A 17,871-nucleotide genomic window follows, 5' to 3' on the forward strand; every position below is an offset into this window, starting at 1 on the left:
ATGTGCGCAGAGGCACCTGCCGACAGATGGAGACCCGGGGCTGCACCGAGGTGCCCGGCACTGCTGGCGGGCCTCCACCTCAGCAGGCTTCTTCAGCAGGGCACAGAAAGCCCAAATGAGAAAGAGAACCATGAATCAGTTTGACCATATTGAAAATTTAAAACTTATTTACCAAAACCCCCATAGATCTATTGGAAAGAAAAGCCACACGCTGGGAAAAGAGATCTGACTCACATAACCAGCAAAAGGTTTATAAAGATAATTCCCACAGCTCAGCAAGTCAGAGGCATGGACTGGAAGGGCCTTTGCTGGGGCGCTGGGAACACTCCATCTTCCTGAAGTGGGGCTCCACCCATGCACAGAAAAGTCAAAGCTCAGGGACGCAAACCCTTAAGATCTGTGCCTTTCACCGTGTACAATGGTCGTCATCTCAAATAAGCAGACGCAAGGCAGGAGGAAGGGGACAGCGTGGGGACAAGTGCCCTGGCCTGCCCCCTTCCCAGCCCTGTGGCTCCACCACCCAGGGCTAGCGCTCGGCCCGTGAAGCTGCCCCCACTCAGACACGGGGGCTGGGATTGGGGGTCAGGTTCCCACGCACCCCTGACTTGACTGCAAATCGAGGGTCCCAGGTCGACCATCCGTGGGTTCAGTAGGTCGCTAGGAAGGCTCACCGGTCGGCCAGATGGAAGGGGTACGTGGGAGGAGGGGCCCACCCCTCAGCCTGGGGCTCTTCCAGCCCTGTCCTCAGGGGTCTCTGTGCAGACGGATTGAATCCTTGGTCCTCCCAGAACCACCCTCTAATCTTGTGGTTGGTTCCCCTGGCCACCAGCCCCTTCCTCCCGAGTCACCTGGTCAGCATGAATCCGGCATGGTTGAAAGCGGCTAGTCGCTCCGTATCATACCAGCAAATGGCCGGATGGTGCCACGAGGCGACCAGCTCCTCACAAGCCCCTCCCGTCCCTGCCGTGGGGGAGTGAAGGTCCCCTGGGCCGTCCCGTCCCTACGGAAGGCCCACAGCAGGTACGGGGAGGGCTGACCTGGGTCTTAGAGAGAGGCAGGGCCACCTCCCACAGGTGGTTCCAGATGGGGACAAGGGCAGTGGGCCGGCTTTGGAGTGAGGCCACGGTGGGCTGGGGTGGGGGAGGTGAGCCCTGCTGCCGGGGTCCATCTGGAGGGCAGTCCCAGGAGCGGCGTGGGGCGCGGGGTGGGAGGGGCCCGCGGGGGGCTCCCCGCCTCTGGGTGAGTTCTGTTGGCTGGGCCGGGCGTGGGAGGGAGGGAGGGAGGGAGTTCTCGGCACTGCTGAGCCCGGAGGTGAGGGGAGCAGAGACCACCTGCCGGAGGGCAGCAGCTTGACTGTTCAGAGCGCTGGGGGGCCGCCACCTTCACTGTGTGGGCGCAGACTCAGAGGTGGGCCAGGAGGGCGAAGGGGGGTTTTGGCTGTGCCCCCTGGGATCGGGGGGAAGGCTGTAGGTCGGCACAGGGGAGCTGGGCTGGGGACGTGCGTGACAGCACGGCCACGCTCTGAAGCCCATCCTCTGAGAAGTGACAGAGCAGGAGGGACGCCTGTGTGCAGATGCCTGTGTGCTGGGGCGCCAGCACTGCAGCCCCTGTGAGGCGGGGTCGTGGGGTGGGGCCAGTTTCCAGTCTTCACAGAGGGCTGCCCTGGGGCGGCGGGCTGCAGCGCACACCCTAAGTGTGCACATCCTCGCTGTTCCCCGGAAGGCTCACTGGCGGGAGATGCAGCGGAGTGGCTGGTGTGCCAGACCATTGCCCACCAGGGCCTCCGCAGAGCAGTTGTGCCTAGAGTTCGCGAAGCATGTGTTCAGAGCTAACGGCTTGTAACGAGTATAGGTTTCTGCAGGATCGCTGTTTTCAAGTTTGCCCCAGGGGTCTGAATGCAGCTTAGTACGGCCTAAACCCACAAAGTAGCTTCTGATTTACATTAGAAAGGGTGCCCTGTGGTTTTCGTAAGCACCGAATGTTTCTTGCTTTTCCTCCCTAGATGGGAAAACGTGTGTTTTAATTTCCTCTTTAGAGCGGGGGAGGGATGGGATGTAGCAATTTGAGGATTTGTCCATTCAGCTCCTATCGATCTGTGTATGCCAGGCGTGTAGGTTAAGTGCTGGGGTATTTCCAGTGAACTAAACAGTCCAGTCCCCCTCCACGTGGCGTGTATGTACGGGAGGGCGGGTGGTGGCGCAGGGTAAGTGCTGCAGGAGGTGGGGGGGGGGGCGGGCGGGGGGCCCAGGCGGCTGAGGGAGGTCCGCCGCGAGAGGGGCTGTCTGCAGAGACCGAGGTGGGGGCACTAAGGCCGCGCAGCCCAGCACGGGGTGGGGTGGGGGCGGAGGTACCAGGCCAGACAGGCTGGCGGGCACCGGAAGGGTGGTGCTTCCTGGGGAAAAGATGGGGTGGGTGGGAGGGCTTGCGCTGAGGAGTGGCCTGGCCTGGGTTTCCACAGGGTCACGCGCGACTGTCCGGGAGGGGCCCCGGGGGTGGGGGCGTGTTTGCTGGGCTCCCCGTGGGAGGGGGCGGCGAGGGGGGCAGGGAGGTGACCTGACCCGGGTCCAGCAGAGGCCGTGGCGGCGGCCCCTGATCTATTCCGAGAGGAGGTCGCACAGGTTTGCTGGCCGCGGGCCGTTGACAGGGGTTTGGCCTGAGCCACGGAGCACGGGCTGGGCAGCTGAGGAGTTTGGGCCGCCCGCCCTGCTTACTGGCGCCGCGGTGCAGCTGGTGAGAGTGGAGCCGGGCAGGGCCGGGCCGGGGCTCTGAGGGCGGAGCCTGGGCCTTGCCTTCACGTCCCCAGTCCTCTCAGGGTCTGCCGGCCCCCAGGCCCCAGCCCTGTCCCCACGTGCTGTGCGGGGGCAGCTCCCCTGCGGCCTCCTACCCGCGCTCTGGGGTGCGGACCCGGTGGGTCCTGTGCTGGGCTCCCCGCCTGAGCTGGAAGAGCCCCCGCTGCCCCTCCCCCAGGACCGGCCGGCCTCCCCACCGCTTGCTCCCTGCCTGCCTGGCCGCGTCCCCTCCGGGACCCTCCCTGAGGTCGGCACCACCTTCTTCCTCGGGGACTCTGCCTTCCCTCAGGTTGATTTCCCTGAGTTTTTAATTCTTGGTTCACATGTTTGCCTTGTTGCCGCTTGCGCCCGTAGGACGGCCCGCTGGCTCCAGGGGCGCGTGGGCTGTGCCCCTCCGCTGCCCAGACTCAGCACCCGGCGGCGCGGGTGCCCGGAGAGCGGCCCCCCTGCTGTGTGTAGGGATCGGGCAGCGGCGCGTCTGGTGGTGTGGAGAGCGAAGCCCTGGAGGGTCGGTGGTGTGACGGGGTGGGGGACCCTCACACACGCCAGCCAAACGCAGGGTCAGGGCGGTCGGCCCCGCTGCCGGGGAGCAGGAAGGAATCCGTTCCCGGTCTCCGGGGGCTCGTCTACAGCTACCTCCGTATTTATTAGAAGTAATAAAATAAAGATTTATTTTTCCTTTTGATTTTTCTCACCAGAAACGTGGCTCGTTGATACCTTTTCCGAGCTAAATAATCTTCAGTAAATGTGTCATCGTGGGAAACATAAAGGCAAAGATCGTGCCTGCAGAAGATAATTTTTAAGCAGATTTTTTAAAGTTTCAAACTGCGAAGTGGGTTCTTTTTAACCGCTGCCCCCTTGCAGTTGGCTGACACTTGCACAGGGTGAGCGGTGCCGCATAAGCACACCGCTGTGGAGGGCGCGGGCCGGGGGGGCCGCACTGAGGAGCCTGTCCCTCTGCCTTCAGGTGGAACGTGGTGGGCATCCAGGGGTCCCTGCTCAGCGTCTTTGTGGAGCCGATCTACTTCTCCAGCATCATCCTGGGCAGCCTGTACCACGGGGACCACCTCTCCAGGGCCATGTACCAGCGCATCTCCAACATAGAGGACCTGCCTGCCCTGTACACCCTCAACAAGCCTCTGCTCAGCGGCAAGTATTTCGGGGGCGGCCTCCTTCCTCTGTCCCAGCACCTGAGTTTGCAGCCTGAGTCTTAGGAGGGAAGCACCAGAGGGAGGCTGCCCTGAGGCTATGGGGGAGCCCGGGCCAGAGCGGAAGGGATGGGTCATTTGAGTGAGTCCCTCAAGCTTACTCTCTCTAGCTGATTGAAATTGCCATTTATGGGGAAACTAGAGCCCAGGCTCGGCACCTGTGTGCTTTTCTTTCACCCGTACTGGTGTGTGCAAGTCCTGTGTCAGTAGCAGAGGCTCACAGATGTTGTGAAGATCCCGCAGGCAGCGGCCGCCCGCGATGCAGCTGGGCCGGGCCCGGCGGGTGACGTCAGCACAGTGATGAGCCCTGCAGGCGGCCGGCGCCACACTCCCAGGCCTGCTCGCAGAGATTGGCGATGGGGTGTGTGTGCCCATGACGAGCAGTGGTGTCTCTCAGTGGGGACTTGCCCCTACCCAGCGTGCCCTGTGCTACCAGTTGTTTGTTGTTTCTCTTTTAGAATGTCAGTGGCTAACAGTAAAGTGAACAAGAGCTTTTGAATTCAAGGGTCCTAACTGCTCAGGTCACCTTTATTTAAAAGGACACAGTTAAGGTATTTTTATGCGTTTGGAAATATCGCTTTACCTACTCTTTTAAGCTAGAACTAAAACCGTAACCCTGAAGTAGAATGCCTCTTGGTGTGCGAGTGTTTTGCCGTGGTCTGTGGTCTTGCTACTAGCCCATCTCTAACTAAGCAAAGCAACGTGGAACTTTATTTGAAAGCTTATCTCTTAGAGCACATGAATTACACAGGAACGAGAAAAACAAAAGTTGTTTTGGATCAAATTTTACAGCTCTCTAACTTTAACCGTTGTCTTTTAAGAAAAAAAAAAAACTGATAAAATTTGGTGGTTGAAATTGTAGCATCCACACCCATTGAACTTCCACTGGTACATACGACGTAAGTGTACTTTGGTGTGTGTTGGTGTGTAAATTTCTCACGAGTCAGAAAATAATTTTCCCTGCTTAGTCCGTGTTCTACATTTGAGGAGAGAGTGCTTTGTTTCATCACAGCCGTCGCTTGTCTCTTACGTTCATAGCCACCGAAAACATCGTGTGTGAAACACGCGGCATGCAGGAGGCGCTCAGCAGTCGTTGCTGACTAGTGCCCTGTTGCGTGGTGCTTACTAAGCGGGGTTGCTCCACCACTGCGACCTAAGAAGACAGGACCATTTCGCTAAAGGACTATTCCAAGGTGTTGAAAGGGTAGCTCACCTGTGAAAGTCAGATGTGTTTCACCACATCATAGGTATATGAAGTGCATCTGTATCTGTGAAAACGTGGAAAAATAGTGTTTCAGTTGGCGCTGCACCACATATGTTTGTTAAAAACGTGAAATTATAAATAAGGAAAGAATCTGCTCTTCCTTCTTCCTCCCCGGTATCATCTCTGACCCCAAAGCCTGGGGCCCACAGGTACCGCTGCGGGTGTCGTCACAGACGAAAGGATTCGAACAGCAGAAGTCTGGAGGTGGGGGGGTGTCAGTGTCTTAAGGTCTTGGGAGGTCACACTCCTTTGAAATGGGTCCCACAGCAAAGCCCTCAGAACTTTCTCACAGTGGGTCCCACAGTTAGTAAGTGCCCGGGACAGGGGAGCACCCAGCACATGTGAGTTGCCCCGTTCTCGTCCTCTGGCCGTGCACACGTGGTGCGCATCTGTGTGTTTAACAGTTCGCGTCGTGTTTGTCGTTCCTTTTTCACTTCACGGTTTATCACAGATCATTCCCACGTTGAAAAGAGAATGAAATGTGACAGCAGCGAGAGAACCATAGTGTTGGAAGGGAGCAAGGAAAACGGACCTGAACGCCGTGCAGAGAGAGGCTGACGTAACTAAACAAGGTTTCCTGGAAACCAGAGCAACTCTCGGTGGACTTAGCAGTGAGCTGTTTTTGAAGATGCTGTCGAGGTTAAAATGAGAATTTTATTTTAATTTCAGCATAAACAGCATGCGTTTACTTTCGGAAAGAATTTCCTGGTGGTGAGCCTTTGCCTTGGACGCTCACGTGATGCTCTTCCCCGGCCTCCTGAGCTCTCTCGTTTATCCTTTTCAGATTAGTTTCAAATCCAGCACCTGCACGTTTCAGGACAGCTCTGGCTTCTCCACTGGACCCCTGAGTCTGAGCTTCTCGACTGGCCCAGTTTGCTGTCCATGTGCACTGGGAGAACTCAAGAAGAAAGACCAAGGTGCTGGACTGGCCCAGTGCCCCAGCTCCAGGGGCCGTGGTCACAGCCAGGCTGCCTGGGGTCACGGGATGAGACTCCCCCCAGTGCTGGTTTTACTGCCAGCGATGCCACAAAACAGGAGCACGCAGAGGAAGAGGCCAAGATGGGGAAGCAAGGGTGTGAGCTCACCTCCCCGTGAGCTCCACAAAGATACCTCCACACGGAGCACTCCTCACTGAACACTAGCTGCAAACTGGCAGGAGGATGGCTGTACAACCAAGGCTGCAAGAACGAGACACACGTAATTGGGTGGGACGGGAAGCAGAGCGGCGGGTCACGACCTGTGCCCCCGGGAGGAGACTTAGAGGAAAAGGGAGATCGCAGGGCCGACACCAGCCCTGGGGAGTGAGTCGTGAGAGCCACAGACAGGGCATCCTAGTCCTGGGGTCCTACATGTAGGAGACAAGCCTCTTGTTCCTCGGAGAGCCGCTGGGACAGATGGAAGGGCTAGAGAAGCCTGGACTCCCCGCTGTTGAGGAGCATGGGTGCTGGCTGACCCCACGTAGGGAGGGGAGAGGTCTGCCTTAGTGATGCTTCTGTTCTGCTCTCCCCAGCCTGAGCGAAGTGACCACCCTGGCCCTGCCCACCCCACACCACACCTCGGCACTGGACCTAGGGCAGCCAGGACCTGGGAAAAGACTTGATCTGAGGATGCAGAGGTGACCCAGAGGCCTGGGGTGTGGTCTGGGTGGGGTGATGTCAGCCACTGTTGGTGCTTACTCAGGTGGCCACCTGAATTCCCATAACTGCCTCAGCACATGTCCCAGCCCAAGCTGAGTGAACACCCCAGCCCTGCCTACTCCACTCCACAGCACAGCACTAGACAGGGGAAAAGATGTGACCATGGGCTGCATCTGAGCAGAGCTGCAGACGCCTACACAGGCAGCATCAGACCTCTGTAAGCACACAAGCCCCTTTGGCTTCAGCACTCCCCTCCCTTGGGGCAAAGTACTCAGTGCAGGAGACGGAAAAACACACACTTCAAGGGCACAGAGCCAACTCGAGCCCAACCCTCAGGGCTTCCGCTCCAGCAGCTTGTTTGCTGACCTCACCCCTGACAGGGTGGCGATGGCCACTGAGCAGAGAGGAAGTCCCACCTCATACCCTGCCCCGCACAGGCTCTAGCCCCTCCATCTCCAGCCACATCCCCTCCCAAGGTGACAGTGGCCAGCATACCCTGAGGAAGGATGTGACTGGTGTCCACGTCAAATCCAGCCCTCACAGCAAAGACACTGGGCAAACAGTCTGCATAGTGATGCCCCCACATGGGATCATCCCTTGAGGACCCCATAGGTAACTGCTTCAGGCAAATGCACAGAGACAGGGAAAGTTAAATGAAATGAAAGGCAGAGGAACTACTCTCCATTGGAAAAAAGAGAAAACCCCAGAAAAAATAATGTAACAGAAATAAGCAATTTACCAAAGAATTCAAAACATTGGTAACAAAAATCCTAACTGAGTTAGGGAAGAGGATTGCTCTAAACACAGATCTTCTTAATAAGGAACTAGAAAATATAACAAAGACCCAGTCAAAAATAGATAATTCAATATCTGAGATTAAAAAGCATTCTAGAAGCCACGAGTAATAGGCTAAATGCCACAGAAGAACACGTAAGTGATCTGGAAGATAGAAGAATGGAAATCACCCAATCAGAACAGTAGACAGAAAGACAAATGAAAACAAAACCAAAAAATGAGGAACATACGAGATCTCTGGGATAACATCAAACATGCCAACACTCGCATTTTAGGGGTTCTAGAAGGAGGAGAGAGAGAGAAGGGTATCGAAATTATGGCTGAAACTTCCTAAACCTAAGGAAGGAAACAGATATCCAGGTACAGGAAGTACAGAGGGTCCCAAACAAAATGAACCCAATCAGACCCACACCAAGATATATAATTAAAATGGCAAAAGTTCAAGGTAATGAATTCTAAAGGCAGCAAGAGAAAAACAAGGAGTCAGTTACATGGGAACCCTGATAGGTCTGTCAGCTGATTTCTCTGCAGAAACTTTGCAGGCCAGAAGCGAGGGGCATGATATATTCAAAGTGCTGAAACCTGGGATACTCTAACCAAAAAGGTTATCATTTAGAATAGAAGAAGAGATAAAGGATTTCTTAGACAAGCCAAAACTAAAAGAATTTGACAATACTAAACTTACCCTAAAAGAAATGTTGAAGGGTCTTCTCTAAATGGAAAAGAAGTAAGAATATGTAGGAAAGAGAAGATCCCAATAGGAAAGGCAAATGTATAGTAAGGATCGAAGATCACTTAAATAATCCAGTATGTAATTAAAAGTCAAACGTAAAAGCAGCTGTGACTACAATATACAGTAAAGGGATAAATGTGAAGGTGTAAAATATATCAAAAATACAAAATGTGGGCGAGGACAGTAAAAAATGTAGCTCTTTTAGAATGCATTTGAACTTAAATGACTCAGTTTAAATGAAGTAGTTATGATCATGGGTCAACATATAGGAACCCCAAGGTAACCACAAATCTAAAACCTACAACAGGTACACAAAAACCAAAAAGAAAGGAACCCAAGCATACTACTAAAGAAAATCATCAAACCACACAAGGGAAATGAAAAGAAGAAATGAACAGAGAAGAACTACAAAAACAACTGGAAAACAATAAGATGGCAATAAGTACATACCTATCAATATTTATAGTTTAAATGTCAGTGGACTGAATGCTCTGATCAAAGGACATAGGGTGGCTGATTGGATACTAAACAAGACCCTTCAGTATGCTGCCAAGAAGAGACTCACTTCAGGGTAAAAGACACACACAGACTGGAAGTGAGGAGATGGAAAAAGATATTCCATGCAAACAGAAACGACAAGAAAGAGGAGATAGCAATACTCATATCAGACAAAATAGACTAGAACGAAGGCTATAACAAAGACAAAGAAGGGCATTATATAGTGATAAAGGGAATCAATACAAGAAAAGGATATACTGTTCCTTAACATATACACACCCAATACAGGAGCACCTAAATGGATAAAGGAAATACTAACAGACATAAAGGGACAAATTGACAGTAATACAATAACAGTAGGGGGCTTTAACACTCCCCTCACATCAATGGACAGATCAGACAGAAATCAGTAAGGCAGCAGTAGTCTTAAATGACACAATAGACCAGACTTGGTCTTGGACTTGATTGATATCTATAGGACACTACATCCAAAACCAGCAGACTACACATTCTTCTCAAGTGCACATAGAATGTTCTCCAGGATAGATTAATACTAGGTCACAAGAAAAGCCTTAGCAAATTTAAGAGGATAGAAATTATACCAAGAGTTGTTTCTGACCACAATGTTGTTTCTGAAATCAACTGTTGAAAGAAAAACAGGAAAAGAAGAAACACGTGGAGACTAAACAACATGCGACTAAAAAATAGTGGGTCAATGAGGAAATCAGAAAATACTTCAAGACAGATGAACATGGAAACACAACTTCCCAAAACCTATGGAATGCAGCAGAAGTGATTCGCGAGGGAAGTTCATGGCAATACAGGCCTTCCTCAGGTAACAAGAAAAATTTCAAGTAAACAACCTAGGCTACCATCTAAAAAAATTACAAAAAGAAGAACAAACAAAACCCAAAGTCAGCAGAAGAAAGGAAATAATAAAGATCAGAGAAGAAATAAATAAAAAAGAGATTTAAAAAAAAATTGAAAAGATAAATGAAACCAAGAGCTGGTTTATTTGTACAGATAAACAAAATTGATAAACTTTTAGCCAAGCTTATCAAGAATAAAAAAAGAGGATCCAAATAAACAAATTAAGAAATGAAAGAGGAGAAATACCAACCGATACCACAGAAATACAAAAAAAAATCATAAGAGAGTACTATGAATAGTTATATGCCAAAAAATTGGACAATCTAATGAGAGATGGTATGCCAACAAATTGGACAATCTAGTGAGAAATGGACAGATTTCTAGAAACATACAGCCTGGCAAGACGGAGTCAAGAAGAAACAGATAATTTGAGCAGAGCAATCACTAGAAGTGAAATTGAATTTGTAATTAAAAAAAAAAAAAAAGGGCTTCCTTGGTGGCGCAGTGGTTGAGAGTCCGCCTGCCGATGCAGGGGACGGGTTTGTGCCCCAGTCCAGGAAGATCCCACATGCCGCGGAGCGGCTGGGCCCGTGAGCCATGGCCGCTGAGCCTGCGTGTCCGGAGCCTGTGCTCCGCAATGGGAGAGGCCACAACAGTGAGAGGCCTGTGTACCACACACACAAAAAAAAAAAAAAAAAAAAAAAAAAAAAAAACCTCCCAGAAAACAAAAGTCTAAGACTGGACAGCTTCACAGGGGAATTCTACCAAACATACAAAGAACATACACTTATCCTTCTTAAACTATTCCTAAGAGTGGAAGAGGACAGAATGTTCCCAAATTCATTCTACGAGGCCACCATTACCTGATACCAAAACCAGACAAGACACCACAAGAAAAGAAAATTATGGGCCAATATCTTTGATGAATATAGATGCAAGTATCCCCAACAAAATATTAGCAAACCAAATCCAACGATGCATAAAAAGGATCATGTACCATGATCAAGTTGGATTTATTCCAGGGTCACAAGGATGGTTTAAAGGTCACAAGTCAATCAGTGTGATACACCACACACCACATCAACAAAATGAAGGATAAAAATCACATGATCATCTCAGTAGATGCAGGAAAAAGCATTTGACAAAATTCACCATCCATCATGACAAAAACTCTCATTAAAGTAGGTATAGAGGGAATATACCTCAACATAATAAACGCCATTTATGACAAGCCCACAGACAACATAATACTCAGTGGTGAAAAGCTAAAAACCTTCCTGCTAAATGCAGAAACAAGACAATGATGCCCACTCTTGCCATTTCTATTTAATATAGTATTGGAAGTCCTAGCCACAGCAATCAGACAAGAAAAAGGAATAAAAGGTATCCAGATTGGAAGGGAAGAGGTAAAACTGTCAGCATTTGCAGATGATGTGATAATTTTTATAGAGAACCCTAAAGTCTCCACCCAAATCCTATTAGAACTAATAAGTGAATTCAGTAAGGTTGCAGGATACAAGATTACTATACCGAAATCATTTGTGTTTCTGTACACTAATAATGAAATATCAGAAAGAGAACATTTTAAAAAATAATACCATTTAAAAATCATCTCAAAAAGAATAAAATACCTAGGAATATACTTAACCAAGGAGGTGAAAGACCTGAAAACTATAAAATATTGATGAAGGAAATTGAAGGTGATACAAAGAAATGGAACGATATCCCATGCTTTTGGATTGGAAGAATTAATATTGTTAAAATGGCCATTCTACCCAAAGAAATCTACAGATATAATGCAATCTCTATCAAAATACCCATGACATTTTTTCACAGAACTAGATCAAATAGTCCTAAAATTCTTATGGAACCACAAAAGACCCTGAATTGCCAAAGCAATCCTGAGAAAAAAGAACAAAGCTGGAGGAATCATCCTCCCTGACTTCAGACTATATTTCAAAGCTACAGCAATCAAAACAGTGTGGTATTGGTGCAAAAAACAGGTACATAGATCAGTGGAACAGAATAGAGAGCCCAGAAATTAACCCACACACCTACAGTTAATTAATCTTCAACAAAGGAGGCAAGAGTATACAATGGAGAAAAGACAGTCTCTACAGCAAGTGGTGTTGGAAAAGCTGGGCAGCCGCATGTAAATCAATGAAGTTAGAACACACCCTCACACCATACACAAGAATAAACTCAAAATGGTTTAAGGACCTAAATGTAAGGCCTGAAACCAAAAAACTCCTGGAAGAGAACATAGGTGGAACACTCTTTTTTTTTTTTAATAAATTTATTTATTTTATTTATTAGTGGCTGTGTTGGGTGTTCGTTGCTGTGCGTGGGCTTTCTCTAGTTGCGGCAAGCAGGGGCTACTCTTCGTTGCAGTGCGTGGGCTTCTCATGGCGGTGGCTTCTTTTGCTGTGGAGCACAGGCTCTAGGCGCGCAGGCTTCAGTAGTTGCAGCACATGGACTCAGTAGTTGTGGCTCGTGGGCTCTAGAGTGCAGGCTCAGTAGTTGTGGTGCACAGGCTTAGTTGCTCCGTGGCATGTGGGATCTTCCTGGGCCAGGGCTCGAACCTGTGTCCCCTGCATTGGCAGGCAGATTCTTAACCACCACGCCACCAGGGAAGCCCGGTGGAACACTCTTTGACATAAATTATATGGTATTTTCTTGGATCAGTCTCCTAAGGCAAAAGAAATAAATGCAAAAATACATAATGTTACCTAATTAAACTTAAAAGCTTTTGTATAGCAAAGGAAACCATCAACAAAGTGAAAAGACAACCTATGGACTGGGAGAAAGTATTTGCAAATGATATGACTGACAGGGGGCTAATAGCCAAAATATATAAACAGCTCATACAACTCAATATCAAAAAAACAAACAACCCAGTCAAAAAATGGCCAGAAGACCTGAATAGACATTTTCCCAAAGAAGACATACAGATGGCTAACAGGAAAAAATGCTCAGCATCACTAGGTTTTAGAGAAATGCAAATCAAAACCATAATGAGGTATCACGTCACACCTGTCAGAATGGCTGTTATCAAAGTCTACACATACCGAATGTTGGCAAGGATGTGGAGAAAAGGGAACCCTCCTACACTGCTGGTGGGAATGTAAATTGGTGCAGCCACTATGGAGAGCAGTATGGAGGTTCCTCAAAAAACTAAAAAAAATAGAACTACCATACGATTCAGCAATTCCACTCCTGGGTATATATTAAAAAAACCCAAAACACCAATTCAAAAAGATATATACACCCCAGTGTTCATAGCGGTACTATTTACAGTAGCCAAGACATGGAAGCAACCTAAATGTCCATTGACAGATGAATGAATAAACAAGATGTGCTGTATATACACATATATGTCTATACACACACACACACAATGGAATATTACTCAGCCATGAAAAAGAATGAAATAATGCCTTTTACAGCAACATGGATGGACCTGGAGATTATCACACTAAGTGAAGTAAGTCAAAGACAAATATTATATGATATCACTTATATGTGAACTCTAAAAAATAATACAAATGAATCTGTACACAAACAGAAATAGAGTCACAGACATAGCTAACAAACTTATGGTTACCAAAGGGGAAAGGGATGGGAGATAAATTAAGAGTATGGGATTAACAGATGCATACTACTACGTATTAAATAGATGAACAACAAGGATTTACTGCACAGCACAGGGAGTTATACCCAATATCTTGCAGTAACCTGTAATAGAGTATAATCTGCAAAAATACCAAATCACTATGCTGTACACCTGAAACTAACATAATATTGTAAATAAACTATGCTTCAATTTAATAAATAAAAGTAATCTATAAAAAACTTTTTAGAGTTAAAAATAAGAGCCGACATCTTTCTTAAATAAACCAAATACATATTTTTAAAAAAACAGTAACAAACAAGGCAGCGTCTGGGAGCGAATCCTGACGGATCTGGTCTGAGTTCCGAGGGTCTCTGGGGAGATGGTATGGGAGTCGGGTTGCGGGGCGTGGTGCTGTCAGACCAGGACAGAAAGCTGTACCGCCTGCCAGGGGAAAGCACATGACTGTTGATAATTGGTGAAAAGAGCTGCTTTTGTGTCAAGACAGTGAAGCCTTAAATGAGAGAGAGAATATAAATGTGAATAAGAATGAGTGTGTATGTGTTTTCCAGGCAGGAATAGGTGTGGGTGTTTTTCTCCTTGCCCCGGTGTCTAGAATAGGGGTCTCCATGCTCTGTACGCATCCTTCTAGGACAGAATGACCCCCGAGGAAGCAGGAGGGACCAGGTTTGGACCCAGGGTGTGAATTCTTCATTCTTCCTTTTGTCTCTTATACTTTCTGGCCATTATACCTTCTCACTATTATTTTCTTCCTCTTACTTTTGCTGAGTTGATTAAATTGTCTTTTTCTCTTTTTTTGTGCTTTGGAAGTTTTAAATCTTATTTTGTTTTCCCCAGTGATAACTCTTAAATTTTTATCTTTTTAAATTTTATTTTTTTATTTTTGGCTGCATTGGGTCTTTGTTGCTGCACGCGGGCTTTCTCTAGTTGCGGTGAGCGGGGGGCTACTCTTTGGTGCGGTGCTTCTCATTGCGGTGGCTTCTCCTGTTGCAGAGCATTGGCTCTAGGTGCGTGGGCTCAGTAGTTGTGGTGCACGGACTTAGTTGCTCTGCGGCATGTGGGATCTTCCCGGACCAGGGCTAGCTAGAGCCCGTGTCCCCTGCATTGGCAGGCGGATTCTTAACCACTGCGCCACCAGGGAAGCCCACCCTTAAATTTTTAAAAGTGGTTTAAATATATTTGATTAAAATTTAGCATGAAAAATTAATCAGTATTTGTAAAGGTCACAGCTGGAGAAGAACTACAACCTCAGTGTTGTTTTCAGTCCACATTCTTCTCACCCTCATCCTTCTAGATTCTGATGTCATCTTGAATTTTAGGAACTTTCAAAAAGCCCTTCCTAATAAGCCTTCCAGACCTATTATCAACAGTTGTTTGGACAGCAGGAGAAGCGGCACACGTCCTCCTCTAATCACTGTTTCCTGTACCCGTGGACTCCCCTCTCTTCAATTCCACACTCAGGTTTATTTTTCATTTTGCTGAAATATGTCCTTAATTTAGTGGACAGAGTAGAGTTGTTTGTTGATTGCTTCCTGTTTGATTTTTGGGAAAATGCCTGCGCGTGCGGTGCTCCGCATCGGAACGTGCCTTCAATCGCTTGTCTGAGGACCGCAGACACCTCGAGCCTGGCCCTGCCCTGAGAACCCCAGCCGTCCTCCTGTCTCCTGTGCCGCTGAGCCACCTCGATTTTCTTTCCGTCCTGGGACCCCCTTTTGTTTTACCCTTGGAGCATTAAATTTATCGCTTTCCCCTAAAATTCACAGGTTTCAACAGATAAAGCCTAGGTGTGCGGCCGGTTTTCCTTTTTCCTGCTGACGACTGTGAACACTTTGATCTGGGTAATGGAGTCTTCAGGTCAGAGAGATTTTCTTCCGTTTTATCCTTTGCCTTTTTCTCCATCCTCTCCTGGGGCAGAGCTCACAGGTCTCGTCCCGAGCCTCCTGCTTCACTGTGTCCTTTGGTCTGCCCTGCTAGAGACGCCCCGATTTGCTCGCTCACGGCCGTGCCAGGGGCCTCGCGCTCTGAGGGACCAGCCTTTGATGGGGGGAGCTGTCGAGACCGTGTGGAGGCCGGTGCCCCGGGACCCACCGGGCGTTGTCACAGCTGTTCACTCACAGTCGCCTTCTCCTGGCTCTGATCCCCATTCTGAGAGAAGGCGCCGCGTCTCCAATTAGGTTTTCAGTTGGTGGCCAAAGAGAGAAACCTTCTGGTAACTGAACTGTCTAGGGACGCTTCCTGAGAAGGACGAGGTGTCCCAGGTGGAGTGGATGGCCACTGCCTGTTGTGGATGCACGTGACCTCAAAGTGTGTTCTAAACACTTGAGCGCCTATGGGATGTGATTGGCCTGTTGCTTTTTAAAATTCTCTCTGTGGGTGTCTTTACCTATTTCACTGATGACACTTTTGAGGATTTTTCAAAAATAATTGCTAAGCTTCACTGAGCACCGTCTTCAAATCGTATCTCAGGGCAGGCACGTGCTCCTTCCTGTCATGGAACCCGACCCCTCACACCTGCCCTTGGATCCTCCCCACCCTGTGCGGTGTGTTCCCCGTCACCGCTGCCCACCCCCTTCCAGGTGCTGCTGCAACAGGGCCCCCGGAAGGTCACGCGCCGCTCAGAACATGAACCTGGCCCAAAGTGCCGCCCGCAGGGCGCAAGCGCCGCGTGTCCCTCCAGGCGTCTGCCGCCCCCATGCCGCCCAGGTGTCCCCCTTTCCCTGCGTCTGCGCCAGCAGGTGGAGTCCCCGTCTGGCCCCCCAGGCGCGTTGGTGGGGAAGGGACTTTCCCTTTCGCGCACCAGCCCTGTGCGGTGCCCCGGCTTGACCCCCTGTCCGTGCGATGGGCCCGCCTTCCGGCCGGCTCGCCAGCAGCACACACGTCACCTTCTGGACCAGAGCGCCTGGGCTCCTTCCCGGAGTGGGTGTTTTAGCCACCCCACCCTGGGCTCGTGTAAGAAGGGAGTCTGATTCGGCCCGAGGTCCTCTGCGCAGAGCCGTGGCCCCATCTGGGACTGGGGAGGACAGCAGGACAGGTGTGTGTGGCCACCTCGCCCTCACAGGCTCGTGCTGCCCGCTGGTTCCACCCCCGCTCCGTCAGCTCAGGGGGCCTTTTTGAACGAAAATCAGAATGGAAGTCTCGAAGGTGCTCTGCTCCAGGGGCTGCAGGCTTGGGGCTCACGGCCCCGGCTCCACGGCCCGTGTCACCATCACTGTCGGGTGCTGTGTACTCGGTTTCCTTCCGCTTCAGCTCGACTCAGGTCTTTGTGTATGTGCAGAGCAAAGACCACTTTCAGTCCAGACTGTAACTGCACATTTTCCTGACCGTGTAGCAGTTCCTGTAACGGGAACCCATAGTCGCCCTGGATGTCTGTTACTCTTCGTTCTGTGTGTAATGCATTTGATTACATGTTACTGTGTGAGGAATGTAGGAAGTATCTTTACAAGGGAAGTAAGAAAAAATATGAGTGCCCGCTGAGTTTCCTAAGTGTTTACTTGTATCAGTTATTAGGCCAATTCACAGTTTCTCTGTACTTCTGCTCGAAAAGTTCTGATTCAGCACACTTAATTTACAGCAACAGAGGGGCTCTCATTACCAAAGTTGTTCTTCTTTTAGTGTTTTCTGCACCATGGTCTGTGATTAACTTACTACCCTGGTTCTTGCTTTGCAGCCCCGGAAAGATAAGCTCTTCTTGGTGTCCGTACTACAGCAGTGTTGGCCCCGGAGGCTCATAGAGATAAGCTCTTGGGCCCATTTGGGGCTCTCTGCTCCAGGAAAAGTGTATGGTTAGTGTTGGAACCTTGGGCTAGCTGTTTTCTCTTTGCCTTATTTTCTCCATTCTTGTTAAAGATGGTAGTTTACTCAGCTTAAAATAAATTTTAAAAACTTGAACAATTAATTGACCATTTCTAGTTTTAATGCAAAATGTTGTAATTCCAAGGTCTAAGTATCATTCAACAGTAACCCTTGATTTTGACCCTGTTGTAGAAAAGTAATGGAATTGCAAAGGAAAATAATGTAATATGAGCATTATCCATTTATTCATGAAGATTCCCCCACCAGTTGTACCTAAACAGATTCCCCCCCTTCCCCCCACACCCCTCCCTGACTCCGTACTTGAAAGGCTGTGGCCTTGAATAAGCTCAGCGGCAGCTTGGTGACCTGCAGGAACCGACTGCACACCAGGCAGGTGGGCTAGTGACAGCCACCCACGACCCAGACACCTGACAGAACTGCCGGGGGGGAAAACCCCAGAGCTCAGAGCAGGCGTATCCTGGCAGCAGAGTGAAACGAGGAGATGCTGAAACCAGGACTGCATTGAACTCCTAACAGGCTGGCTGTCCCATGCCCTGGGGACATCTAGGAGGAGGCCGGAGCTTCCTCCACTGGAGTCCGGCCCGTGGTGAGGCCCCCAGGCAAGGGCCAGGCTGGGCTCTGGGCTCTCGGTCC

General features: G+C 49.4%; 1 protein-coding gene across 17 annotated transcripts in view; it reads left to right on the forward strand.

Annotated features, from left to right (window-relative positions):
• ADARB1 (adenosine deaminase RNA specific B1) overlaps positions 1-17,871 on the forward strand; it is a 115,995-nt gene that overhangs the window by 90,487 nt on the left and 7,637 nt on the right. For 11 of the 17 annotated variants that reach the window (XM_073804580.1, XM_073804581.1, XM_033856239.2 and 8 more), the window contains one exon: positions 3,757-3,938. The exons of 4 other annotated variants lie outside the window; for them this stretch is intronic. In XM_073804580.1, coding sequence (XP_073660681.1) covers positions 3,757-3,938 — 182 coding nt within the window. Of the gene's footprint in view, positions 1-3,756; positions 3,939-4,455; positions 4,549-5,035; positions 12,083-17,871 lie in introns of those variants that run through there. 2 more of the 17 variants (XR_012331676.1, XR_012331675.1) reach the window with 2 other exon arrangements.

Source organism: Tursiops truncatus, chromosome 4 (assembly GCF_011762595.2).
Source record: "Tursiops truncatus isolate mTurTru1 chromosome 4, mTurTru1.mat.Y, whole genome shotgun sequence".
Classification (NCBI taxonomy): domain Eukaryota; kingdom Metazoa; phylum Chordata; class Mammalia; order Artiodactyla; family Delphinidae; genus Tursiops; species Tursiops truncatus.